The 22,000-nt window shown below is 44.3% G+C and overlaps 1 protein-coding gene across 1 annotated transcript in view; it reads left to right on the top strand.

The window, feature by feature from the left end:
• The window catches only part of ano3 (anoctamin 3), a 571,317-nt gene that overhangs the window by 495,705 nt on the left and 53,612 nt on the right, over positions 1-22,000 (top strand). Inside the window, exons 18-22 of the mRNA XM_087996305.1 lie at positions 6,846-7,010; positions 7,530-7,566; positions 10,797-10,908; positions 15,877-15,934; positions 18,507-18,604. Coding sequence (XP_087852431.1) covers positions 6,846-7,010; positions 7,530-7,566; positions 10,797-10,908; positions 15,877-15,934; positions 18,507-18,604 — 470 coding nt within the window. The remainder of the gene's footprint in view (positions 1-6,845; positions 7,011-7,529; positions 7,567-10,796; positions 10,909-15,876; positions 15,935-18,506; positions 18,605-22,000) is intronic.

The following is a 22,000-nucleotide window of genomic DNA, read 5'->3' on the forward strand; positions in this document are numbered from 1 at the left end:
AAAAAGGGAGCATATGTTAGGCATGGTGCATTAAAGACAGGAGTGGCCTTTAAGAAGTATAAAATGTGTAGAGACCACTTCAAAGCAGGTAGGATGGCAAAGAAGGACCACAAAATGTATTTGGCAGATAGGATTTAGGTGCTTCGTAATTATTATAAGCATAGGAGGATTACCCCCCATGGAAAGAGTGGGGTCTGTGAGAGACCACTGGGGCAACCTGTGCTTGGAGCCAGTGGACATGGGTGAGATCTTAAATGAATATTTCCTGACTGTATTCACAAAGGAAAAAGCCATTGTTGCTAGAGATTTCAGTTGGGATGTTGAGGTTCCAGAATATGTTCAGATTAATAAGGTTTTAGATAGGCATAAAGATGCACAAAACCCCAGAACCTGATGAATGTTATCCTAGACTACCGTGGGAGGCAAGGGAGGAGATTGCTGGGGCTTTGGCAGAGATATTTAATCCAGCACTAGCCACAGATGAAGTGCCAGAAATAGAGAAATTATTGGAAACATTTCCAAGGGATAGGATAAATCAACACTTGGAAAGGAAGAGACTGATCAGGGAATCAACATGGATTTGTTAAAAAGAGAGAGATCCTGTCTCATTTCACTGAAATTTTCAAAGAGCTGACTAAATACATTGGTGAGGATAGTGCAGTTGATGTGGTTTACATGGACTTCACTAAGGCCTTTGACAAGGTGCTCCATGGAAGACTGGTCAAAAATCATGATAGCCTATGGGATCCAAATGAATTTGACAAACTGGATCCAAAATTGTCTTGCAAATAGGAGCAAAGGGTAAAGGTAGAGGATTTGTTTTTTGTGATCAGACTCTTGTGACCAGCGGTGTACCATAGGAATTGGTGATGGGACCCATGCTATTTATTATCTACGTTGACAAGTTGGATGTGAATGTCGAAAGTCAGTTTACAGATGACATGAAAATTGGTGCTGTTTATGATTGTGAGAAGGCTAATCTCAAACTATAGTTTGAAGTTGATCAGCTGGCAAATTGGGCAGACCAATAGCACATAGAATTTAATCCTGATAAATGTGAGGTATTGCATTTTGGAAGGTCTAATAAAGAAAGGATACATACAGCAAAAGGTAGGTTCCTCAGTACATACTGAGCAACAAAGGGACCTTGGTATATAGGTCCATAAGTCCCTGAAAGTTTCAGCACAGGTAGGCAGGGTAGGGAAGAAGGCATATGCAGTGTATGCATAGCTTCATTAGCCAGGGCATAGAATATGGGAGCAAGGAAGTCTTTTTACATCTTTATAAAATATTGGCTAGGCCACGGATGGAATACTGTGTACAGTTCTGGTTGCCACACTATCAGAAGGGCATAATTGCACTGGAGGATGTGCAGAGGAAATTCACCAGGATGTTGCCTGGGATGATGACCTCAAATATGTGGAGCAAGTGGATAGGCTGGGTTTGTTTTCCTTGAAGCAGAGGAGGCTGGGGGTTGGGATCTGACTGAGGTATGCAAATTTGATATTCGTAAACAGGGTAGATTGTGAGAATCTTTTCCCCATGGCAGGCATGTCGAAAACCAGAAGGCACAAGTTTAAGGTGAGGATTAAGTGGATTAGAACATAGAGCATTATAGCGCAGTACAGGCCCTTCGGCCCTCAATGTTGCGCTGACCTGCCATACCAACCTGAAGCCCATCTAACCTACACTATTCCATGTATGTCCATATGCTTGTCCAATAACGACTTAAATGTACTTAAAGTTGGCAAATCTACTACCGTTGCAGGCAAAGCATTCCATACCCTTACTACTCTCTGAGTAAAGAAACTACCTCTGACATCTGTCCTATATCTATCACCCCTCAATTTAAAGCTATGCTCATCGTGCTCGCTGTCACCATACTTGGTAAAAGGATCTCCCTGTCCACCCTATCTAACCCTCTGATTATCTTATATGTCTCTATTAAGTCACCTCTCAACCTTCTTCTCTCTAATGAAAACAGCCACAAGTCCCTCAGCCTTTCCTCGTAAGACCTTCTCTCCATACCAGGCAACATCCTAGTAAATCTCCTCTGCACCCTTTCCAAAGCTTCCACATCCTTCTTATAGTGTGGTGACCAGAACTGTACACAATACTCCAAGTGCAGCCGCACCAGAGTTTTGTACAGCTGTAGCATAACCTCATGGTTCTGGAACTCGATCCCTCTATTAATAAAAGCTAAAACACTGTATGCCTTCTTAACAACCCTGTCAACCTGGGTGGCAACTTTCAAGGATCTGTGTACCATGACACCGCGATCTCTCTGCTTATCTACACTACCAAGAATCTTACCATTAGCCCAGTACTTTGCATTCCGTTTACTCCGACCAAAGTGAATCACCTCCCACTTGTCTGCATTAAACTCCATTTGCCACCTCTCAGCCCAGCTCTGCAGCTGATCTATATCTCTCTGTAACCTACAACATCCTTCATCACTATCCACAACTCCTCTGACCTTAGTGTCATCTGCAAATTTACTAACCCACCCTTCTAAGCCCTCATCCAGGTCGTTTATAAAAATGACGAACAGCAGTGGACCCAACACCAACCCTTGCGGTACACCACTAGTAACTGGACTCCAGGATGAACATTTCCCATCAACCACCACCCTCTGTCTTCTTTCAGCAAGCCAGTTACTGATCCAAACTGCTATATCTCCCACAATCCCATTCTTCCGCATTTTGTACAATAGCCTACTGTGGGGAACCTTATTGAACGCTTTGCTGAAATCTATATACACCACATCAACCGGTTTACTCTCATCTACCTGGTTGGTCACCTTCTCAAAGAACTCAATAAGGTTTGTGAGGCACGACCTACCCTTCACAAAACCGTGCTGACTATCCCTAATCAAATTATTCTTTTCTAGATGATTATAAATCCTTTCTCATATAACCTTTTCCAACACTATACCAACAACTGAAGTAAGGCTCACTGGTCTATAATTACCAGGGTTGTCTCTACTCCCCTTCTTGAACAGGGAACGACATTTGCTATCCTTCAGTTTTCTGGCACTATTCCTGTAGACAATGATGATTTAAAGATCAATGCCAAAGGCTCGGCAATCTCCTCCCTGGTTTCCCAGAGGATCCTAGGATAAATCCCATCCAGCCCAGGGGACTTATCTAGTTTCACACTCTGCAGGATTTCTAATACCTCCTCCTTGTGAACCTCAATCCCACCTAGTCTAGTAGCCTGTATCTCAGTATTCTCCTCAACAACATTGTCGTTTTCTAAGGTGAATGCTGTCGAAAAATATTCATTAAGTGCTTCCCCTATCTCCTCTGACTCCACACACAATTTCCCACTACTATCCTTGATTGGCCCGAATTTTACTCTCATCATTCTTTTATTCCTTAAATACCTATAGAAAGCCTTAAGGTTTACCCTGATCCTATCCGCCACAACTTCTCATGTCTCCTCCTGGCTCTTCTGACCTCTCTCTTTAGGTCTTTCCTGGCTACCTTGTAACCCTCAAGCGCCCTAACTGAGCCTTCACATCTCATCCTAACATAAGCCTTCTTCTTCCTCTTGACCAGAGATTCCACTTCCTTTGTAAACCACGGCTCCCGCACTCTACAGCTTCCTCCCTGCCTGACAGGTACATACTTATCTAGGACACACAGGAGCTTTTCCTTGAATAAGCTCCACATTTCTAATGTGCCCATCCCCTGCAGTTTCCTTCCCCATCCTATGCTTCCTAAATCTTGCCTAATCGCATCGTAATTGCCTTTCCCCCAGCTGTGACTCTTGCCCAGTGGTATACACCTATCCCTTTCTATCACTAAATTAAAAATAACAGAATTGTGATCGCTATCACCAAAGTGCTCACCTACTTCCAAGTCTAACACCTGGCTGGGCTCATTATCCAGTACCAAATCTAATGTGGCTTCGCCCTATGTTGACCTGTCTACATACTGTGTCAGGAAGCCTTCCTGCACACACTGGACAAAAACTGACCCATCTATCGTACTCGTACTATAGTGTTCCCAATCAATATTTGGAAAGTTGAAGTCCCCCATGACAACTACCCTGTCTCTCTCACTCCTATTGAGAATCATCTTTGATATCCTTTTCTTTACATCTCTGGAACTATTCGAGGCCTATAGAAAACCCCCAACAGGGTGACCCCTCCTTTCCTGTTTCTAACCTCAGCTCATACTACCTCAGTTGACGAGTCCCCAAACATCCTTTCTGCAACTATAATACTATCCTGGACCAACAATGCCACACCTCCCCCTCTTTTAACATCTTCTCTGTTCTTACTGAAACATCTAAATCCTGGAACCTGCAACAACCATTCCTGTCCCTGCTCTATCCATGTCTCTGAAATGGCCACAACATCGAAGTCCCAGGTACCAACCCATGCTGCAAGTTCACCCACCTTATTCCGGATGCTCCTGACTTTGAAGTAGACACACTTCAAACCAACTTCTTGCTTGCCAGTGCCATCTTGCATCCCTGAAACTTGATTTTGGACCTCCCTACTCTCAACCTTTCCTATACTCATCCCCCTGCTGGATTAGTTTAAACCCACCCCAATAGCCTTAGCGAATTTCCCTTCCCAGGATATTGGTGCCCCTCTGGTTCAGATGAAGACCATCCTGCTTGTAGAGGTCCCACCTACCCCAGAAAGAGCCCCAATTATCCAAGAATCCAAAACCCTCCCTCCTGCACCATCCCTGTAGCCACGTGTTCAACTCCTCTCTCTCCGTAAGCCTTGCCTCACTGGCATGTGGCACGGGCAACAAACCAGAGACAACTCTGTTCGTCCTAGCTCTAAGCTGCCATTCTAACTCCCTGAATTTCTGCCTTAAATCCCCATCTCTCTTCCTACCTATGTCGTTGGTGCCTACGTGGACCATGACTTGGGGCTGCTCCCCCTCCCCCTTAAGGATCCCAAAAACACGATCAAAGACATCATGAACCCTGGCACCAGGGCGACAACACACCAACCGTGAGTCTCTCTCGCCCCCACAGAACCTCCTATCTGTCCCCCTAACTATGGAATCCCCAATGACTACTGCTCTGCTCCTCTTCCCCCTTCCTTTCTGAGCAGCAGGGACAGACTCTGTGCCAGAGCGCTGTGCCCCACTGCTTTCCCCTGGTAAGTCCCCCCCCCCCAATACTATCCAAAACGGTATACTTATTGTTGAGGGGAATGGCCACAGGGGATCCCTGCACTGCTTGTGGGTCCCTTTCCATCCCCTGACTGTAACCCAAATGCCTTTTTCTTGTATCTTAGGAGTGACCACCTCCCTGTAACTGCTCTCAATAACTCCCTCCACCTCCTGAATGATCCGAAGTTCATCCAGCTCCAACTCCAGTTCCCTGATGCGGTTTTCGAGGAGCTGGAGTTGGGTGCACTTCCCGTAGATGTAGTCAGCAGGGACACTAGTGGTGACCCTTACCTCCCACATTCTGCAGGAAAAACATTCAACTGTCCTAGCCTCCATTCCCACTATTCGAAATTCCCATTTGAGTGGTGGAAATATGTAACGAGATGCCTGAGAGGAAGGTAGAGGCAATATTTAAGAAGCATCTGGATGAACACTTAAGATTCTAGGGCATAGTAGGCTATGGACCAAATGCAGGTAATTGGGATTAGTGTAGTTTGATGTTTGTTGGTCAGCATAGACCAACATAATGGGTGGCACTGCTGCCTCACAGTACCAGAGACCCGGGTTCGATTCCAGCCTTGGGCGACTATCTGTAAATACACACTCTCCCTGTTCTGTGTGGGTTTCCTCTGGGTGCTCCGGTTTCCTCCCACAATCCAAAAGTGTGCAGGTTAGATGAATTGCCCATGCTAAATTGCCCATAGTGTTCAGGAATGTGTAGGTTGGGTGCATTAGTCAGGGGTAAATATAGGGTAAGGGAATGGGTCTGGTTGGGTTACTCTTCAGAGGATTGGTGGTGTGGATTTGTTGGGTCAAAGGGCCTGTTTCCACACTGTCGAGATTCAAATTCTAAAAATTCTAATTCTGGACATGGGTGGTCCAAAGGGACAGTTACTGTGCTCCATGACTTGTATTCATATGGTACCATGCTTGAGCACTGGCTGTCCTTAAGCACTTTGCAACTAATGAGGGGATTCTGAAGTTGAGTCTCTGATACAATGGAGCAAATACAGCAGCCAATTTACACACATCAAACTGACCCCAACAGCAGAGTGATATTGACCAGAGAATCAGAGAATCCCACATAATCTCCTTGCTTTTTCTCATTCACTCGCAGGATGTGAGCATCACTGGCTGGGCCAGCATTTAGTGCCCATCCCTAATTGCCCAGAGGGCAGTTAAGTGTCAACCTAATTGCTGTGGGTCTGTAGTCACATGTAAGCCAGACCAGGTAAGGCTGACAGATTTCCTTCCCCAGAAAACATTAGTGGATTTTCTGACAATTGACAATGTTTTCATAGTTGTCATTAGACCTTTAATTCCAGGTTCATTTTATTGAATTCAAATTCCACCATCTGCCACGGTGGGATATGGACCCAGAACATTGTCTGGGTCTCAGGGTTTATAGTCCAGCAATAATACCATTACGCCATTGCTTCCTTTTTATATTTGATGTTGACTGAAGGATAAATGTTAACCAGGATACCAGAAACGATTGCACTGCTCTTCTTCAGAATAGCTCAATAGATCATTTTACTTCAATGAAGCAGTCAGATGGTGACCCAGCATAGTGCCTCATGTTGGAAACAGCATCCACGCTAGAGCTGACCCAAGTCTGAAATGTGTGTCTGCTGCCCTTTCCCATCACAACGTTTCCCAGTATGACTCAGCAGTGTTCCTTTTCTTTTCTTCCATTGGCCGTAGATTCTGCTTGTCCTGGCTGCAGTCTTTGGGGTGGTGGTGTATCGCCTTGTGACGATGGAGATCTTCTCTACGTTCCAGTGGGATTTTGTGAAGAAACACTGGCAGTTTGTCACAGCAGGAACTGGTGTCTGCATCAACTTCATCATCATCATGTCTTTAAACGTGGTGAGTGCGGGCGCACCAGCACACATCCTCCCATCACTTTTGCAAGCAAACCCCCATCCCAACCCCACCACTCACTCTTGGTGTGTCTGAAAGAGAAGCTTGTAAAATTTGGCAAATTTATAGCTTTTCCAAAATGTTTTAAATAAAAAGCCTAACTTCTACTGTGAGAATCAACCAAGATGAAGATGGAGAGCTTGTGGAGGAAACTAAACAAGTGCAGATATTGTCTGCTGAAAGGTTCAGGTAGTTTAAATTCAGCATGAGGAATGATTTTTAACAGTGCTCAGGACTGAGCTGCAGATTCACAACTGTTAAGTTAATCCTTTTGATGAATAGAGTACTACAGATGAGTGTAACACTGGCAGAGTGCTATTTCATTCCTGTACATTGGGTAATCCATCAGAAGAAGCTACAGCACAATTCTCTGAAGAGGGGAGTTTACTTTCACAACTAACACCATGCTTCGGTTAAGGGTTTGTACAGTTAAATGTTTGACTTTCTACTTATTTTTGTTTCAAGGTTTATGAAAAGGTTGCATATCTACTGACAAATTGGGGTAAGTCAATGCTTTTGAATAAGTGGCAAATTCCAGAGAACAAAGGTATAAAGTGAAGGGGGAAATGTTCAATGGAGATTTGCAAGGCAGATTGGTAGGTGTCTGGAACACGCTGCCAGGGGAGGTGTAAAAACAGGTACAATAACAATGTTTAAGAGGCTTTTAGATACACACATAAACAGACAAAGAATAGAGGGATACGGATCATATGCAGGCAGATGGGGTTAGTTTAGAATGGCATTATGGTTGGCACAGACATAGTGGGCCGAAGGGCCTGTTCCTGTCCTGTACAGTTCTATGTTCTTAACTCATCCTTTGAATGATTTAACTTCTGAAAGACAAAATGCCTTCATTCCATCAAATAAAATCTTGCGATTAAGCAAGATTTAGGATGCATTGGATGAGGAAGGAAACTGCAGGGAATGGGCACAATAGAAATGTAGAGCTTATTCAAGGACCAGCTACTGCGTATATATACCTGTCAGGCAGGGAGGAAGTGGTCGAGTGAGGGAGCCGTGGTTTACTAAGGAAGTTGAATCTCTTGTCAAGAGGAAGAAGAAGGCTTATGTTAGGCTGAGACTTGAAGGTTCAATCAGGGTGTGAGAGTTACAAGTTAGCTAGGAAAGACCTAAAGAGAGAGCTAAGAAGAGCCAGGAGGCGACATGAGAAGTCATTGGCAGATAGGATCAAAGAAAGCCCTAAGGCTTTCTCTAGCTATATCAGCAATATAAAAGTGACGAAAGTAAGATTAGGGCCAATCAAGGACAGTAGTGGAAAGTTGTGTGTGGTGTCAGAGGAGATAGGGAAGTGCTCAGTGAATATTTTTCATCAGTATTCACACTAGAAAAAGACAATGTGGTCAAGGAGATTACTGAGATGTAGGCTATTAGACTAGGTGGGATTGAGGTTCATAAGGAGGAGTTGTTAGCAATTCTGGAAAGTGTAAAAATAGATAAGCCCCCTGTGCCAGATGGGATTTATTGTAGGATTCTCTGGGAAGCCAGGGAGGAAATTGCTGAGCCTTTGGCTTTGATCTTTATGTCGTCATTGTCTACAGGAATAATGCCAGAAGACCAGAGGATAACAAATGTTGTGCCTTGTTCAAGAAGGGGAGTAGAGACAACCCTGGAAATTATAGACCTGTGAACCTTACTTCAGTTGTGGGTAAAGTGTTGGAAAGGTTATAAGAGAAATGACTTATAATCATCTCGAAAGGAATAAGTTGATTAGGGATAGTCAACATAGTTTTGTAAGGGGTAGGTCATGCTTCACAAACCTTATTGAGTTCTTTGAGAAGGTGACCAAACAGGTGGGTGAGGGTAAAGTGGTTGATGTGGCGTATATGGATTTCAGCAAGGCGTTTAATAAGGTTCCCCATGGTAGGCTATTGCACAAAATGCAGAGACATGGTATTAAGGATGATTTAGCAGTTTGGATCAGAAATTGGCTAGCTGAAATACAGAGGGTGGTGGTTAATGGGAAATATTCATCCTGGAGTTCAGTTACTAGTGGGGTACCGCAAGGATCTGCTTTGTGTCCACTGTTGTTTGTCATTTGTATAAATGACCTGGATGAGGGTATAGAAGGATGGGTTAATAAATTTGTGGATGACACTAAGGTCGGTGGAATTGTGGATACTGATGAAGAATGTTGTAATTTATAGAAAGACATAGATAAGCTGAAGAGCTCGGCTGAGAGATGGCGAATGAAGTTTAATGTGGAAAAGTGAAGTAATTCACTTTGGAAGGAGTAACAGGAATGCAGAGTACTGGACAAATGGTATATTCTTGGTGGTGTAGATGAGCAGAGAGATCTCGGTGGCCAGGTACATAGATCCTTGAAAGTTGCCAACCAGGTTGATAGAATTGTTAAGGTGGCATATGGTGTGTTAGCTTTTATTGGTAGAGGAATTGAGTTTTGGAACCATGAGATCATGCTGCAGCTGTACAAAACTCTGTGCCACCATGTTTAGAGTATTGCATACAGTTCTGGTCACCACATTACAGGAAAGATGTGGAAGCTTTGGAAAGGTTTCAGAATAGATTTACTAGGGTGTTTCCTGGTATGGAGGGAAGGTCTTACAAGGAAAGGGTGAGGGCCTTGAGGCTGTTTTCATTAGAGAGAAGAAGGTAAAAAGGTGACTTAATTGAGACATATAAGATAATCAGAGGATTAGATAGGGTGGACAGTGAGATCCGTTTTCCTCAGATGGTGATGGCCAGCATGAGGGGTCATAGCATTAAACTGAGGGGAGATAGATATAAGACAGATGTTAGAGGTAGTTTCTTTACTCAGAGTAGTTGGGGCATGGAATGCGCTGCCTGCAACAGTAGTAGACTCGCCAACTTTAAGGCCATTTAAATGGTCATTGGATAGGCATAATGATGAGAATGGAATAGTGTAGGATAGATGGGTTTTAGATTGGTTCCACAGGTCAGCGCAACATCGAGTGCCGAAGGGCCTGTACTGCGCTGTAATGTTCTAGGTTCTAAAAGGCTAGCCAATTTAATGCAGTTATCTTTCAGCTTTATTAAAACTAAACATATGTGTAGACCTAAAAAGAAATTTATTTCTTAGCATGAATGTTAATTTGAAAATAAAATTTGAAAGTTATTTGGGCTAAATGTTTAGAAGAGGCTTCATTCACTGTTAAGGTGAACCACAGAGAGTTAAAAGACTAAAGGAAAGCACTCAGAAAAGATTTCCAAGGATGTTGCAGGGTTGGAGGGTATGAGCAATTGGAAGTGGCTGAATTGGCTGGGATTATTTTCCCTGGAGCATTGGAAGCTGAGGGTGACATTATAGAGGTTTATAAAATCATGAAGAGCATGGATAAGGCAAATAACTAAAGGTTTTTTTCCCCTCAGGACAGGGGAGTCCAAAACTGGAGGGCATAGATTTAAGGTGAGAAGGGAAAGATTTAAAAAGGACCTGAGGGGCAACATTTTCACACAGAGGGCGGTACGGGTATGGAATGAGCTGCCAGAGGACATGGTAGAGGCTGATACAATTACAACATTTAAAAGGCATCTGAATGGGTATATGAATAAGAAGAGTTTAGAGGAATTTGGGCCAAGTGCTGGAAAATGGGACTAGATTAAGTTAGGATAGCTAGCCTGCATGCATGAGTTAGAACGAAGGGTCTGTTTCCGTGCTGCACATCTCTATGTCTCTTTGACATCCCTTCATTTTTATTCGATAACTTATGTAGACATTATCTATTGTTGCAGAACATCCTCGCACAGAATCTGAATGGGAGAATAGCTTTGCTCTCAAAATGTTTCTCTTCCAATTTGTAAATCTTAATAGTTCAATCTTCTACATTGCTTTCTTCCTCGGCAGGTGAGTGGCATTCTAAACTTTGGATAAGATTCCAATTTACGGCATATCCTCAGTTGTGCACAAGTTCGTATCAAATGAATCAGTGTCAGTCGATTTGTACTTTTCAACCAGAAATATTTAATTTCTGATGCACCGTTTTGAGATGTAGAGCCATTGATTTTGATTTACATTGAAGTTTGTTTTAAGTTGGGTAAGTACAAGTTGCTGAAGTGTCTGTTCTAACCATTGATCCCTTTTGATAAATGCTTTGTAACAATGTAGTAAACAAATAATGGACTGATTTTAGACGATGGGCACTTTGAACAATCTTGAGAAAGGGAGATAGAATCACAGCCTCCCCTTACATCAAGCTGTTGCCCATAACTACCTGGAGTTTATGATCTGGACCTTTTGAGGCCTTTACGTCATCTACTATACCCCATAGAACTGGAGTGTTAATGGCATATTGTGGCCAGATAGGCCACCCAAAATAACTGATTTATGATGAACTTCAATCAACTGGCCATAAATTAAAGCATGCTGGGTAATGGAAACCAACCTTGACTAAAGTGACTGTGTCAATCCACACACTGCAGAATCCAGACAGGCTACAGCTGCCCACAGTTTGCAAACAAACTTGACAGTTACAAACCCTGCAATACACACCTGGAGTTGGACTTGAATGGGACAATGAAATGTCACCCTTAGGACAATCGGGAGCATAGAGTCATTCACCAGACATGGAGGGGCCTAGCATCTTTATTTGGAAGAGACTGTATGCACCCAGCACCTACCATATTGGACACCTAAGGGCCACCCAGCCATCAATGTGCCAACCCCTGGTTGGGTCAAATTGGTCAGGGTAATCAAACCTGACCAATCCATTGGCAGATCCTCAAGACCCTCCCAAAAGAGCACAAAGACTCGGAAGGATGAGAATCTCCACAAAACCCCACTCAGGGCGGTAACTCGAGAATAGCCAGCAAAGAGAAGGCAACACTGAGACCCCTTGGGAGAACATCAGATGCCATCACCACCTGCAGCCTGGCCAAGCTCTGGTGTGGTGTTATATGATCATTCAAAGTTAAACTAAAGCATAAGATAGTTTATTGTTAGTTTATAGTAGACTTGATTATTCTAATGTTAATTTTGTCAAATAAATGAGTATTATTGTCTATCGTTATTAAGAGTCAACTCACAGTTCTTTTGCTGAACACAAATTTTTAAACACATTGTGTGACAGATGCAACAACATATACTTTCATCAACTGAGTTTTCGGATCTTGTCAATTTCACAATCCCATTCAGTTCTGAAGGTCTTTGGAGTGAAGGAGGAAATCCGGGGTTCTTACTTTATAAAATAAATTACACAGTCACTGTTGTAAACTGCTGCATTGAGTGACATTCTGCACCAGTTGTAATTGATTAAAGTAAGGTCTGTGGGGAGCCATGGATGTTTGACCAGCTTGCTGTGTTAAATCATTTAACGTTGTACTGGGAAGCACAATTCAGCTGAGTCATGGGGAAAGTAGCTCTGTGTTAATCTCTGCTGGCCAGTTACAAACCTGTCTGACTGAACACCACCTCATCCAGGCCAAACGTTGTTGAATGCAGCTTGTGGTTAATACTTGCGTAAAGTACTAAATCCTGTGGGATTTACAAATGGAGCTGTAAATTTTAATAAACACAGGGCCGTGGTGTGGGGAGTGCAGACAGAAGTGTAATGCTGGGTTTGTGAAATGTGGGAGATTGTGTTACTGAATTATTCACTGGAGACACTCACTTCATGGCCCCATTAGCACAGGCAGGCGCTTCTCCACAAATTCTCAATGATCTGTCAGTCAGGCTGCACCAGACACTCACACTGTAAAGATGGTCAAAAGTATCACAGAGAAATCCACTTCTCCTCCTCACTCCCTCCTTGTACTCTTGCTTTCACTAAGCTCTCCCCCCCATCTCACTTTCACGGGTGAACCTGTTCCCAAGACCATTGTATCTCAGCATGAAATATTTTCTCTCTCCCAATGCTCACCAACCCCACCATACCCCAGACCCAACAGGACCACAGCCTGACTGCCACACATTCCTAACAGGTGGTGACATCTCTTTAAGGACCATAGACTGAAAAGGTGCAGATGATCCACACTTGTGGCTCAATGTTAGACCATTATATAGAACATCGAACATAGAACAATACAGGGCAGAACATGCCCTTTGGCGCTTGATGTTGCACCGACCTGTGAACTAATCTAAGCCCACTCCCTACACTATCCCATCGTCATACATATGCCTATACAAGGACTGTTTAAATGCCAATAATGTGGTTGAGTTAACTACATTAGCAGGCAGGGCATTCCATGCCCTTATCACTCTCTGGGTAAAGAACCTGCCTCTGACCTATGACATCAGCTATGCAGCTATGCCCCTCCATACAAGCCGAAGTCATCATCCTAGGAAAAAGACTCTCACTGTCCACCCTATCTAATCCTCTGATCATCTTGTATGTCTCTATTAAATCCCCTCTTAGCCTTCTTCTCTCCAATGCGAACAGTCCCTCAGCCTTTCCTCATAAGGCTTTCCCTCCAGACCAGGCAACATCCTGGCAAATCTCCTCTGCACCTTTTCCAATACTTCCACATGCTTCTAGTAATTAGCGTTTGTGAAAACTGCCACATGTTTTCAGCTTTGTGACCATGTTAGTTCAAAGGGGTGACTCCAGTGACTGACCTCATTGAGCTTGACCCATGTTGCTGACCTGTTTGTTGACCCACGTTTGTTTCCCTATGTCTGCTTCCCGCGCATGCACACGTGCATGCGCGAGCACATACACACACACACACACACACTCACTCACTCACTCACTCACTCACACACTCACTCACTCACTCACTCACTCACTCACACACTCACTCACTCACTCACTCACTCACTCACTCACTCACTCACACACTCACTCACTCTTCCACCTTGGGTGACTGTCTGTGTGGAGCTTACACATTCTCCCCTAATCTGTGTGGGTTTCCTTTGGGTGATCCAGTTTCCCCCCACAGTCCAAAGATATGCAGGCTAGGTTGATTGGTCATAGGAAATATGGGGTTACAGGGATAGGGTCGGAGTTGGGCATGAGTGGGATGCTCTTTGGAGGGTCAGTGCTGAATCAAAGGGCCAAATGATCTCTTTCCACACTGTAAGGATTCTGTGTTCTTGTTGAATGGTAGAACACACTTAAGGGATTAATTGTGGATCAGTGGTGCTGGAAGAGCACAGCAGTTCAGGCAGCATCCAAGGAGCTTCGAAATCGACGTTTCGGGCAAAAGTCCTGCCTTGAAGAAGTTTTCCTGCTCTCTCTACAAGAAGTTTTATTCCTGATGAAGGGCTTTTGCCTGAAACGTCGATTTCGAAGCTCCTTGGATGCTGCCTGAACTGCTGTGCTCTTCCAGCACCACTAATCCAGAATCTGGTTTCCAGCATCTGCAGTCATTGTTTTTACCTAAGGGATTAATTGGCCGACCCCTGTATCCAATTTCCTTTTACATTAAAAGATGTCTTTACAGTATTCATCTGGTTTCTCCACCACCTCAGTACAAAACCTCAGCATTTCCACATTGCAAACCGGATGGTAAAAACTCATTGCCATCTCGATAGTGGAGCCAAGCATAAAAATGTCCATGCATTCTGACATGTTGTGTAAATAGAATATTTGTTGAAACTTTATTGCTGGAACAGCACAGCAGGTCAGGCAGCATCCAGGGAACAGGAGATTCGACGTTTCGGGCACAGGCCCTTCTTCGGCCTGTGCCCGAAACGTCGAATCTCCTGTTCCCTGGATGCTGCCTGACCTGCTGTGCTGTTCCAGCAATAAAGTTTCAACTTTGATCTCCAGCATCTGCAGACCTCACTTTCTCCCCTAAATAGAATATTTATTAACTTCATTCAGGAACATCCAGTAGACCAAACTGTTACTGATTTGATGTTGATCAAATGTTTTCTTTCCCAAAAGGTGAATAATAACCCCTAGAAAGGAAGGGCTTTTATTATTTTAAAGTTGTATATGTTTGTGATAACGAGGAAAAATGTGCTGTTTGACGTAAATTGGACTGCACATTTCTCCTCAGTAGTCCAGTATTAAGGAAGCCTTGACAGTGCTTTTGTACTCAAAGTGTACAAAAACTAATGTGTGCTGCCTTCATTCACTATAATTCCTTTACTCACAGGATTGATGGCTTTGTGTAACAACTTGTCAGGCAGGGTATGAGAGGTATTCAAATAAAAGAAAAGATAATCCTGGGACATTTAAATCAGAGTTGCATTGCCTCACCAGGACAACTCAACCAAACTGATGAGCAGAATATCTTCAGCTTACCCTGGCCTTTTTAGTTTTTACATCAGCGAGTGTGGAAGTGCTGATGCTTCCATGCAATCCATTTGTTCATCTCATTTTTGTTCCTTCAGATCTGCGTTCTTTTGCCACGGTTTATTCAACTTTGCCCAATTAACTCCAGGTTACTGTTGCTAACAGTTTATTATTTATTCATTCCCAGGATAAGGGCATCACTGGCAATGCCAGCATTTATTGCCCATTCCTAATTGCCCCACATGGCAGTTAAGAGTCAACGACATTGCTGTGGGTCTGGAGTCAAATGTAGGCCAGACCGGGTAAGGTGGAAGATTACCTCCCCTAAAAGGCATTAGTGAACCAGATGTTTATCTTTCCAACATTGGATTCATGGTCATCTTAATTCCAGACTTTTATTGTATTCAATTCCCATCATCTTCCCTGGGAAGATTCCAACCAGTGTTCCCAGAACGTTACCTGGGTCTCTGGATTCATGGTCCAGTGGTAAAACCACTAGGCCATCATCTCCCCATCAAGTGTTTTATTGCAAATGCCCTTGAGTTAATCACGGAAAATGGAATTAGTGGACATGGTTTATATGTTGATTCAGTTTTAACCAATACTGCTCTAAAATCCTCTTGTGTGTTGATCAGATTTGCAGGTCGACCAGGTGCCTATACCAAGCTGTTTCACAGGTGGAGACTGGAGGAGGTACTAATCCATTATCTTTGTTTTCTTGCTTGATATGCTACAGTTGTGTTCGTCCCTTTCAAATTGCTAACACAGTGCAAGGGAAAAAAACAGTCATGCTACAGTGCAGGGCAATTAATGAGCAGTTAATGGAAAGTTTGAAGAAAGATAAGCTTATTTTCATTTGGCCTTTCAGCGATATTTCTCAATAATATCAGTGTTAAACATGCAGATGCAACTGAATCTGTATTCCATCTGATGACACAACTATTAGTTTACGGGAGCAGAAGATGTCTGATTTTCAGAGTTCAAATGTTTGAAACAAGTGCAGCAGCCAAATTCTTTCTTGTTGTGAATGTGTTGCATTATAAGTTAAAAGGATGACTTTTCCCAATACCACTATGCTGATGTGAAGGAAATATACAAACTGTCCCAATCCTTTTATTAGAATGTGGGAAAAAAGAATGAAGAACAATACAGCACAGGAATAGGCCCTTTGGCCCTCCAAACCTGCGCTAACACATTTTGCCCTTCCGTACTTCACTTACAGGATCCGTATCCCTCTATGCCCTTCCTATTCATGTATTTGTCCAGGTGCTTCTTTAATTGCTATTGCATCTGCTTCCACCACCTCCTCTTGCAGCACGTTCCAGGCACTCACCACCCTTTATGTAAAACATGTGTCTGGCATATCTCTTTTAAACCTCTCCCCCACCCTGTACTTTAAACCTGGTGATGCCTAGTAATTGGGAGAAAGTGAGGACTGCAGATCAAATTGAGAGTGTGCTGGTGGAAAAGCACGGGCAGCATCCGAGGAGCAGGTGAATCGACTTTTCAGGCATAATCCCTTCATGAGAAATGACCATGATATAATTCCTCATTCCTGATGAAGCGCTTATGCCCGAAACATCGATTCTCCTGCTTCTCAGATGCTGCCTGACCTGCTGTGCTTTTCCAGCACCACACTCATGATTCTGATCTCCAGCATCTGCAGTCCTCGCTTTCTCCGAGTTGATTTCAATCCTACTGTGAATCCTCTTCCAAGGATGCCTACCTTGAAAAGGTTCTCCTCCTCTTGGTATTCCTGATGAAGGGCTTATGCCCAAAATGTTGATTCTCCTGCTCCTCGGATGCTGCCTGATCCCCTAGTAATTGACCTCTCCACCCTGGGAAAAAATCCTCATACTTTCCACTCTATCCACACCATTCGCAAGCTCATAAACTTCTATCAGGTTGCTCCCCCGCAACCTCCTGCATTCCAGCCCCAATCTACTCAAATATTTCATCATAATCTCTCTGTTACAGCATTACGCTCAAATAATGACTTCCGAGTTCAATGCATTCTTCAGTGTAGCTGATGTCTCTGTTCTCCATTTGTCACTCCTTTTACCAGAAGAATTTTTTAAAATTAATTTGTGAGATGTGGATATCATTTCCTTGGTCAGCATTCATTACCCATCCCTAATTGCCCCTGGGAAGGTGCAGATGAGGTTCCCTGAATATCTACAGTTCATTTGGTGTAAGTAGATGCACAATGTCGTGAGGGAGGGATTTCCAGAATTTTGACCCCTTGATATGTAGGTTAGGTGCATTAGTCAGAGGTAAATCTAGAGCAATAGGGGAGGGGAATGGGTCTGGTTGGGTTACTCTTCGGAGGGTCGGTGTGGACTTGTTGGGCCAACTGGCCTGTTTCCACACTGTAGGGAATCTATGAAATTCTAACACTGAAAGAAACTTGATATAATTCCAAGTCCAGATGATGAGTGGCTTTTAGGGGAAGTAGCAGGTGGTGGTGCACCCAAAAATCTGATTTTTTTTGCCCACCTAGATGGTAGTGCTCCTGGGTTTGGAAGGTGCTGCCTGAGGATCTTTGGTGAATTTCTACAACGAATCCTGTAGATGGTACACACTGCTGCTACTAAGCATCCGTAATGGAGGTTGTGGATGTGGTGCCAATCAACTTGTCTGCTTCGGCCTGGATGGTTTCAAGCTTCCTGAGAGTTATTGGAGCTGTATCCATCCAGGCAAGTGGTGGTGCTCCATCACATCTGCAGATGGTGGGCAGATTTCAGGCAATCAGGAGGTGAGTTACTCACCATAGTATTCCCAACTCTGGCGCCATGTTATGCCACAATCATCTGCCTCACATCTTCTGCAGCTTTGACCTCTACCATCCAGGTTGTCAGGGTTGACTTTCCTGCCCTTCTTGTTCCATTTTCCCCTCCAGAAGACATCTCTATCACCTATCAGAAACAGCCAAATGGTTGATCTATTTTCTTTTCTCGATGTCACTTTTCACAGATCCTTTTGCCGTTGCAATTTCATGCAAGCATTCAGATTTCAAAGGGCTTTCTGAGGCGTGAAGTGGATATAGTGTAGGATTTTATGAATTTTTTTTTGTCCCTTGTTGGAAGTTTTCTGGTCAGACCGTACCCAAGGGAACCATTTGGGGAGCTGATTGGAGAAACCAATTATGCTTGAAATGTTGTAGCTGCTTTGAGTGTAATCCTAGCATCCTACATGTCATGCATGTATTTAATGCTTCCGTATACTTTATGTAATCTGATAAATCTTTACCTCTTATTTGACACAGTGTCACCCCAGTGGCTGCCTAATCGACCTGTGCATGCAGATGGGTATCATTATGGTCCTGAAGCAAATGTGGAATAACTTCATGGAGCTTGGCTATCCGTAAGACCTTTCATTTTCAACCTCGGCTGGAAAACCAATTAAAATGAACTCCGTGTGACATTGAGCGCTTAATTCCCTCTAGTTTGCCTCCCAGATGCTATATTTAGAATACGTTTCCTCTTGCCGACCACAAAACCTTGACTGATGCGAAATAGAATCACTCACTGACAGAGACAGGTTTTTTAAAAGAATATTGCATTCATGAATGCATTTGGGATGAATAAAATTCACACATGTTCAAAGTTACGTGAATCAGGTGACCCTAATTTTTATTGAGCTTTCTCAACCTCCAGTCCAAAAATCCCCCAAATCAGGAGTAAATTAGGCAGTTGCCAAATCCCCACACACCACCCATTTGCAACATCACTTCCAGTGCATGATGGGAAGGTGCCAATGTTGGCCTGGGGGGGGTGGTGGAGGGGGGTAAAATCAGAAGTCACATGACACCAGGTTATAGTCCAGCAGGTTTATTTGAAATCACAAGCTTTCGGAGCTTTCGAAATCACCTGGCCCCTTCATCAGGTGAAGTCACTTCACCTGGCATCATGTGACTTTTGACTTGCTATGCACATAGGACAGAATGGTGTAAGCAAAAAGGAAGCAGTGTCCTTTTTGGTATTTGCCGACCAGGTCTGATTGTAGCATTGTGCTCCATCAGTGACAGTTCCAGCAGGGTTTGGAGAGAGAGTGCAGGAAAGATTCACAGGAGCAACCCCAGGAAAGAGGGACTTCTGATATCTGCATAAGTTGGAGAAGCTACTGCTCTGCTTGAGGGGGAGAGAAGGTCAAGGGAGATTTAATAGAGGTGGTCAAAATCATGGGTTTAAACAGTAGAGATAGGGAGAAACTCTTTGGTGGAAGAGGTAAGAATCAAAGGTCACCGATTTCAGATGATTGGTTAAAGGTCCCAAGTCAACTCGAGGGAAAATATTTTAATCTAGCAGCTGGTTAAGATCTGGAATGCGCTGTCTTGGAGTGTGGTGGAATTTAGGTAATTAAATTTTTTTAAATTCAGTCACCGGATAAGGTTGTCGCTGGCTAAGCCAGCATTTCTTGCCCCATTCTAAATTGCCCAGAGGACAATTAAAGAGTTAATCACATTGCTGTGGGTCTGGAGTTACATGTAGGCCAGACCAAGTAAGATGGCAGTTTCTTATCTGAAAGGACATTGGTGAACCAGTTGGTTTTCTTGAACAATTAACAATGGATTAATGATCTTCGTTAGACTTTTCTCCCCCCAAACAAACTGAACTCAAACTCCACCATCTGCAATGGTGGGATTTGAATCTGGGTCCCCAGGACATTGCTTGGGTTCCTCAAGTCTGGTGACAATACCACTTAGCCATTAAACCTCCCTATAAGCATTGCCACAGAAAAGGGTTAAAGAGCAAAAGGACAAAAAAACCTGGGTGTGGAGCATGCTTAATTGGTGGGGGTGATGACATAATGATGATGTGATTGGACCAGAAACCCAGACTACTGGTCTGCAGGCATGGGTTTGAATCCCTCCTGGTAGCTAAAGAAATTAAAAATCAATAAAAATCTAGATTTAAAAGCTAGCCTAATGTGACATGTGACTATTTCTCTAAAAATGTATCGAATTCACTCATGTCCTTCCTTTAGTGGAAGAACCTACCAATCTACATCAATACGCTTTATGCTCGAGCCCTGGGAAGCGCTGTCGAACAAACAGACCCAGGGGTCTGTTGACAGATGCATCACAGGTAAACCAGGTCGTAAAGAAGATGTTTGGTATGCTTGCCTTCATGGCTCAGATCATTGAGTACAGGCGTTTGGACGTCATATTGAGGTGGTACAGGACATTGATGAAGTCACTGTTGGAATACTGTGTACAATTTTGGTCACTGTGCTATAGGAAGGATATTATTAAATTGGAGAGGGTGCAGAGAAGATTTACAAGGATGTTACCAGGACTGGAGGGTTTGAGTTATAGGAGTAGGCTGGGACTTTTTTCACTGGAGCGTCGGAGGTTGAGGGGTGACCTTTTGGAGGTTTATAAAATCATGAGGGGCACGGATAAGGTGAATAGCAAAGGACTTTTTTTCCTAGGGTGGGGGAATTCAAAACTAGAGGGTGAGAGAAGAAAGATTTAAAAGGGACCTGATGGACAACTTTTTCACACACTTTGTGGTTCGTATGTGGAATCGACCGCCAGGGGAAGTGGTAGATGCAGGGACAATTACATTTAAAAGACGTTTGGTTAAGAACGTGAATAGGAAAGGTTTGGAGGTATATGGGGAGAAAGTGAGGTCTGCAGACGCTGGAGATCAAAGCTGAAACTTTATTGCTGGAACAGCACAGCAGGTCAGGCAGCATCTAGGGAACAGAAGATTCGACGTTTCGGGCACATGCCCTTCTTCAGGAATGAGCAGAGAGTGTTCAGCAGGAGAAGATAAAAGGTAGGGAGGAGGGACTTGGAGGAGGGGCGTTGGAAATGTGATAGGTGGAAAGAGGTCAAGGTGAGGGTGATAGGTCAGAGTAGGGTGGAGGCGGAGAGGTCAAGAAGAAGACTGCAGGTCAGGAAGGCGGTGCCGGGCTGGAGGGATTCGGCTGAGACAAGGTGGGGGGAGGGGGGATGAAGAAACTGGTGAAGTCCAAGTTCATCCCCTGTGGTTGGAGGGTTCCCAGTCGGAAGATAAGACGCTCCTCCTCCGACCGTCGCGTTGTTGTGGTTTGGCGGTGGATGAGTCCAATGACCTGCATATCCTCGGTGGAGTGGGAGGGGGAGTTGAAATGCTGTGCTACAGGGTGATTGGGTTGGTTCATCCGGGTGGCCCAGAGGTGCTCTCTGAATCGCTCCGCAAGTAGGCGGCCTGTCTCCCCAATATAGAGGAGGCCACACCGGCTGCAGCGGATGCAGTAGATAATGTGGGTGGAGGTGCAGGTGAATCTGTGGCGGATATGGAAGTTTCCTTTGGGGCCTTGGAGAGAAGTGAGGGGGGAGGTGTGGGCGCAAGTGTTGCACCTCCTGCGGTTGCAAGGGAAGGTGCCGGGAGTGGAGGTTGGGTTGGTGGGGGGTATGGATCTGACAAGGGAGTCGCGGAGGGAGTGGTCTCTACGGAAAGCTGATAGAGGAGGGGAGGGAAATATATCCTTGGTGGTGGGGTCCGTTTGGAGGTGGCGGAAGTGACGGCGGATGATGCGCTGTACATGGAGATTGGTGGGGTGGTAGGTGAGGACCAGTGGGGTTCTGTCCTGGTGGCGGTTGGAGGGGCGGGGCTCAAGGGCGGAGGAGCGGGAAGTGGAGGAGATGCGGTGGAGGGCATCGTCAATCACGTCGGGGGGGAAATTGCGGTCCTTGAAGAAGGAGGCCGTCTGTGTTGTGCGTATTTTGAACTGGTCCTCCTGGGAGCAGATGCGGCGGAGACGAAGGAA

The sequence above is a fragment of the Chiloscyllium plagiosum genome, unplaced genomic scaffold (genome assembly GCF_037043375.1).
Source record: "Chiloscyllium plagiosum isolate Xiang-an unplaced genomic scaffold, Cpla_swu_hap1 HiC_scaffold_18, whole genome shotgun sequence".
Classification (NCBI taxonomy): Eukaryota; Metazoa; Chordata; class Chondrichthyes; order Orectolobiformes; family Hemiscylliidae; genus Chiloscyllium; species Chiloscyllium plagiosum.